This window comes from Elephantulus edwardii, unplaced genomic scaffold (assembly GCF_000299155.1).
Source record: "Elephantulus edwardii isolate Elephantulus edwardi_28Jun2011 unplaced genomic scaffold, EleEdw1.0 scaffold00236, whole genome shotgun sequence".
Lineage (NCBI taxonomy): Eukaryota > Metazoa > Chordata > Mammalia > Macroscelidea > Macroscelididae > Elephantulus > Elephantulus edwardii.
The window spans coordinates 2,523,386-2,530,074 of record NW_006399986.1 but is presented as its reverse complement, the minus strand read 5'-3'; the positions used below and the strand labels follow the sequence as shown (position 1 = coordinate 2,530,074).

The 6,689-nt window shown below is 43.3% G+C and overlaps 1 protein-coding gene across 1 annotated transcript in view; it reads right to left on the bottom strand.

Annotated features, from left to right (window-relative positions):
- The window catches only part of ELSPBP1 (epididymal sperm binding protein 1), a 22,603-nt gene extending 19,469 nt beyond the window's left edge, over nucleotides 1–3,134 (bottom strand). Inside the window, exon 1 of the mRNA XM_006898715.1 lies at nucleotides 3,065–3,134. Coding sequence (XP_006898777.1) covers nucleotides 3,065–3,134 — 70 coding nt within the window. The remainder of the gene's footprint in view (nucleotides 1–3,064) is intronic.
- Between the last annotated feature and the right edge of the window lie 3,555 nt (nucleotides 3,135–6,689).

The following is a 6,689-nucleotide window of genomic DNA, read 5'->3' as shown; positions in this document are numbered from 1 at the left end:
TAAACAACCTAAATTAAAAAAAAAATTAAAAAAAGGAAAAAAACGTATTATTTTATAATGTTGTAATTACAGTGTCATTCAGTCATCCATCCACATTTTTATTACATTGATTACATTAGATTAATATAATTAATTCTCATCCTTGGTTACCACCCAAGAATGATTCTAGCTGTGTTTTTAGTAGTGATTTTATGCAGAAATAGTCCTTTTGTGACTGACTGACTTCACTAGCATAATGTCCATGAGATGCATCTTTCTTATGCAGTATTGTGTGAATTCTTTATTGTTTAAAAAAGTGTTGTGTAATACTCCATTGTGTGACTGCATCATCATCATCATTTCCTTATCCATTTCTCTGTTGAAAGACCCTTGGATCATTTCCTTCTCTTTGCTATTGTTAGTAATGTTGCAATGAACTTGGACATGCAACTCTTACTTCTTTGGTTTCTGTGGTGGACAGTGTTTGGTGGAGCTCCCAGTCAAAGATAGGTTTGGAAGCAGGAGTGGCATCCACTTTCTAAACAACATGCCTCTGGAAACTCTATGAACTTTCATAAATGTCAATAGTACAGGGGCTTCAGACCTTTTGTTCATAGGGTTGCTATGAGTTGTGCTTGACTCAATGGCAATCAACAACAACAACAACAAAAACAACAGCAACATGGGATTGCTAGATGAATTGGTATTTCTGTCTCCATCTATGAACTTTTCCTTAGAAAAGAAAGCACTTAATTGTTTTCCACAGTGGTTCCACCATTTTACATTTCCACCTGGTGTGGTTTTTGTGATAGTCTGAAAGGTACACAGTTAAGCTTTGCTCCCAACTTCTAAATCACTGATAAGTGCATATCCAGCTTATTTTGGGGCTCAGGATATTGGAAAAGAGTTCCATAAACAATGAAGGCAACCATAATAGTGTGTTCCTTCAGATCATTGTTTCTTAGACTATAGAATGCATCACACAAGGATACTTTTTGTTGGGTCACAAGATGACATTAGGCAATGCAAGAACGTAACATTCAATACTTTTGAAATAGACTTTAAAAACCATTCCTTCTTCTCCTTTGGTGCTGGAACCATGTCTTATTTATTTTTGTCTCTTAAAATTATTTTTAGGGAATATGCACACACCAGAGTGTATATCAAGTCAATAACAGCTACATGTACAATGTTGGTTTTATTCAAGTTGTGCCATCTTTCTTGATAATCTTTTCTGAATTGTTTAATCATCACTTACATAAATTCACTACTCACTAAGCTTCTCACCTCACCTTTTGAATCATCATGGTCAACTTGATCTGCAGATTATTCACTAAACAAGTGTAAGACTCAATGTAGCCAAATTTTCCTAATGAAACTATTGTTTAGTTTAATCATGACTTCAGACTGTGGTTTTGTAGGTTTAAGATTTCATGATCTCCTCAGTGCAATATTTTTAAAGTGTCTTTCAGCCTTAATGGAACCATAGAGCCTGGATTCTCTGATAATTTGAAGTTCTGTTCAAATATCCTCCCTAAGAATCAGCTTGAGTTCTTTGATAATTTGAAGTTCTGTTCAAATATCCTCCCTAAGAATCAGCTTGAGTTCTTTGATAATTTGAAGTTCTGTTCCGTATTCACCCCCTTTTGATGATGATTCTTCTATAGAATTGATAAAATTATTCTGAAATGATAGCCTGACACCAACTAGGTTTTCTAGTCTCATAACAAAGGAGATAATTGTTCATGGTGGCCTGTGGACATAGACACACACACAGGGATACATATATATTTGCACACACATAAACTCACATAAACACACACACACATACATACATACACACACATGTTGCTCTTTGGAGGCAAAGGTTTTGAAGCTCCATCTCACAGACTTTGGGCAAAGTAATAATTTAGGCTGCTAATCAAGAGTTTATTGTTGTACCTCTGGTGGCCTAGTGGCAAGAAGCTGCGCTGCAATCCCAAAGGTAGGCGGCTTGAAGCCACCAGATGCTCTGCTGGAGAAGGAGGGACAATCTCCTCCTGGACTAGTCAGATCAGATTCGACAGCACACAGCAAGTAACAAACAAACAAACAAACAAACAAAACTGTAATTTTTTTAAAAGAGTTTGTTGTCATTCTGTTGAGTCAGAACCATCTGATAGTTGACCCTCAGAGGCAGTTAGTCACACAGGAGAGTGTCCAGCAGCTGGTGGATTTGAACCGTGTGCCTTCAAGATTGCAGTGCAACTTCCTGCCACTAGGCTACAGTTCTCCTTAATCAAGAGGCTGGCACTAGGAATTAATCAGCCGCTCCATGAAAGAAAGATGAATAGTCTTCTCTTATTTAACCCCTAGAAACCCAACAGAGGGTCTCCAGGAATTGGAATTCATGGCAGTGGGGTTGGGTTTTTGTTTTGTTCTATTTTTATTTTAATAAAGAAGCAGTCCTTGCAATGCAATGCTTAAGTGCTCTGCTTCTAGTCGAAAGGTCAGTGGTTCAAATCCGCCAAGCTGTTAGGGAGCTCCAGTGGCCTAGTGGCAAGAAGCTACGCTGTGATCCTGGAGGCACGTGGTTCAAATCCACCAGATGCTCCACTGGACAAAGTTGGGCGATCTCTTTCTGTGCCAGTTGGATCTGATTTGACAGTGCACAACCAGGGGGGGAAAAAAGCACCCAGCTGTTAACCAAAAGGTCAGCGGTTCGAACCCACCAGGTGCTCAGCAGGAGAAACATGAAGCAGTTTGTGGACCGGTTCTACTCTGTCCACGAGGCTCCCATGAACCGGAATCAGTGCTGAATTCAGCAGCGGGGCTGGCTTTGAGTTTTGGTTGACTGTATGGATTGCTGGTGGCTTGCCGCTGAAACACTCAAGCTCTAACCGAAAGGTCAGCAGTTCGAACCCACCAGCAGCCCTGCGGGAGGGAGAGGAAGCAGTTCTGCTTCTGAATAGATTTTTCAGCCTTGGAAACCCCACGGATCAATTCTGCTTTGTCCCGTGGGGTCGCTGTGAATCTAATGGACTTGAAAGCAGTGAGGTGCTCTTTCCATTTGGAAATCCTCCCGACTCTTCCCCAGGAGACTTACTTTCAGTCGTCTCGGCGAAATAGAAGAGGAAGGCCGTCCATCCCAATAGGTACCCGGACCGGGGGTTCATGTTCGCCGAGCTCTTCTCTGGACTTAAGGGAGACAAAAGTGTGGTTCCCACATGCCCTCTGCCTCTTCCTCTCACCCCATATTCCAGGCCGTATATGATAATTGTTACTAGTATTACTACTATTTACTCCTCTAAGAGGTGAACAAAAACCAACTTTGTTCTTGCAGGAAAAAAAATAATAGGCCATCACAACAAAGAATATAGAGCAAAGGAGAGACGAGTGCTTATTGAGCGTCTGTTTCAGGCACAGGACTAGAGTCTCCCTATATTTCTGGCTGCTTGAATTTCACAGATAATGTGATGTGTTTGCTGTTGTTCCTGTTAGTGACTGAGGAGTGGGCTCCGACTTGGGGCAACTCCGCGTGTGCAGAGTTGATCTGTGCTTCACCGGACTGTCGAGGCTATAATGTTTAAGAAAGAGGTTGCTAGCGAGCTCTGGTGGCCTAGTTGCAAGAAGCTGCACTGCAATCCTAGAAGTGTGGGTTCGAATCCACCAGATGCTCTGCTGGAGAAGGAGGGACAATATCCTCCTGTACCAGTCAGATGTGATTTGATAGTACACACACACACGCACACACATAATAAAAAAAGAATTTTTTTAAAAAGTAGGTTGCCAGGTCTTTCTTCTGTGGCACCTCTGGTTGCATTTGAACTGCCTACCTTTGGGCAAATACTGATAATTGCCTGTTACATTCAGGTCCCGCAAAGCCCTCCTTATGTGCTAAGTGCAACCAGATGCCACTAAAAGAATTGAAATGGGGAGGGAGCGATGCAAAGGGTTTAATTGGGTCCTCCCAAACTGTGTGTATGTAATGATAGAGCCTGGAAGCTATGTTATGAGTCCTTATGATCTGATAAACCAAATCGTTGCAAGAGGATTAAGGATGGAATGCAACACTCCTTAATCCCATCTCTGATCTCATGTAAGGGGCTTTCTGGAGGGTATGCTCTGTAACACTTTTTATGTCATTAGAGATAAAGCAGTGGAAAATGAGCTGAGAGAGAGGACTTTCAGAGCCACCAAGAAAGACTCGCCAGGAGTGGAGTTCGATTTGTTTGTTCTCAAGTCCGCACACTAGGAAGCTCCTGGCAGTGGAGAAGGCAAAGATACAGGGAGAACTTCAAGGAATGTTTGGCCTTTAGATGCTGAAGGAACAAGGACTTTCCACTAGAAACTACAGATAGGAGGCCTCCTCCAGAGACGGATTTGGACTTCTCCCTTCCCAAATTATGGGAAGAATACATTTCTGCTTGTTAAAACCATCCACTAGTAGTCCAGGGAGCTCTGATGGCCTAGTGGCAAGAAGCTGCACTGCAATCCTGAAGGCATGCAGTTTGAGGCCATGGGAAATCTCCTTCCATGTGATTAACTGCCCTTGAAAACCTGCTGGAGGATCAGCTATGGGGTCAATTCTGACTCGATGGTACACAACAACAGTAACACTGGTATGTCTAGGGAGCGCTAGTAGCCTAATGGTAAGAAACTGTGCTGCGATCCTGAAGGCACTCAATTCGAATCAACCCTCTGCTCCTTGGGAGAAGGATGGACAGTCTCCTCCTCTGCAATGAACTGCTTCTGGACACCTGCTGGAGGGTCAGCTATGGGTCAGTTCTCACTCAACGGCACATAACAGAGACAGTTTTATGTCTATCACAGCAGCATTGCCTAACTTAAGCAAGTAACATCCATCCATTCAGAACTAATTACATGATGACTTGATGTCATGCTTGTAATAAAATCGAGATCCACATCATAGGCTCCTTCTGCCTCAGCTGCACGAGCCTTTTTCCTCTTTCTCGTCTAATTTTTCCTTGTTTAGACCCCAGTGACTTTGAACTTGTGTTAATTCACCTTGAATGCTCCCATACATACACACACCTCCCACCTCGCCCCAGTCCCATGTATTTATTTAAAAGGAGCTCTGGTGATGGTGTTACTTGTTTTGCTGCTAAGCAAAAGGCCAGTGGTTCGAATCCACTAGCTTCTCTGGGGAAGAAAGACAGGCAATCTCCTCCCATGAAGTTATACAGCCTCAGAATCAACTGGGCAGCAGTGAGCACATCCATCAAGGCTGTGTGCAGATGCAAAGAATCAGTAACAGTAATCAGCCTTTGGAAATATGAGTGGATCATCTTAGTGCAAGTTACAGATACTAATAGAAAATCATTTTACAGGTAGTTTTAAAAACCTGCCAGACTGGAAATGAAGTCTCATAGCTAGACACCCACGTCTGGAACATTCAGGGTAGGACCGAGTCCCTCCTGGCACGCCAGCATGCTTGCACAGGGCTCTTTGTTCTAGACTGTGGGGCAGTTGGCATCATGTCCTTGTCCCTGTTGTGTTGGCAGGTGGGAGAGGGGGCGTTGTGATTTTGGATTCACACACATTTCTGTTTTCCCTCAGCCTTTCTCAACCTCAGCTTTTCCACTCGTTAAACACTATGGGATATGTTGCTGTCAAATTATCTGGCCTCATAGAGACCCCAACAATCTGCAGTATGCAGATGACACAACTCTACTTGCTGAAACTGAGGAGGGCCTAAAGTGCTTGCTGAAGAAGGTCAAGGATTGCAGCCTTCAATATGATTGCAGAAGGTCAAGGACTGCAGCCTTCAATATGGATTGAAGCTCAACATCAAGAAAACATCAAGATTCTCACCACTGGGCCAAGTGGCAGCATCAGGATGGATGGTGAAGAGATTGTTAACAGCTTTACTTTGCTCGGTTCCACAGTCAATACTCTTGGCAGCAGCAGCCAGGAAATTAAAAGGCATATTGCAATGGAAAAGTCTGCTGTTAGGGACCTCTCCAAAGTACTGAAGAGCAATGGTGTCACTCTGGAGATTAAGGTGTGCCTGATCCAGGCCATGGTTTTTACAATCACTTGCTTTGTGTCAGAGAGCTAGACAATGACTAGGGATGATAGAAGGAGAATTGATGCCTTTGAGTTGTGTTGCTGGAGAAGAGTTGAATATACCATGGACTGCTAAGAAAACAAACAGGTTCACCCTGGAGAGGGTCTGGCTATTCCTTGGAGGCAATGATTCTGGGGCTTTGTCTGACATAGTTTGGACATGTTGCAAGGAGGCACCAGTCCTTGGAGAAGGAGGTCACGCTTGGGAACGTGGAGGGACAACGCAGGAGAGGAATCCCCTCTATGAGGTGGATTGATTCAGTGACTGGGGTAATCGGGGTGGGTGTGTCAGATACAGTGAGATTGGCACAGGATAGAGCAGGGCTTAGGGCATAGGGTCACTCTGAGTCATAGGCGACTTGATAGCACATAACAACACAGAGCTCCCAGGTATGCCGAGTTGAACTCTCTTCTATAGAGTTTTTGAGGCTCTGGCCTTGTATGCTGAGTTGAACTCTCTTCTATAGAGTTTTTGAGGCTCTGGCCTTTCAGAAACAGAGGAAACTTACACACAATCCAGAAATCGAGGGAGAGAGAGAGAGAGAGAGAGAGAGAGAGAGAGAGAGAGAGAGAGAAGAAGAAGAAGAAGAAGAAGAAGAAGAAGAAGAGGTCTGAGTATATGCCTTTCTTACACAGGTCAA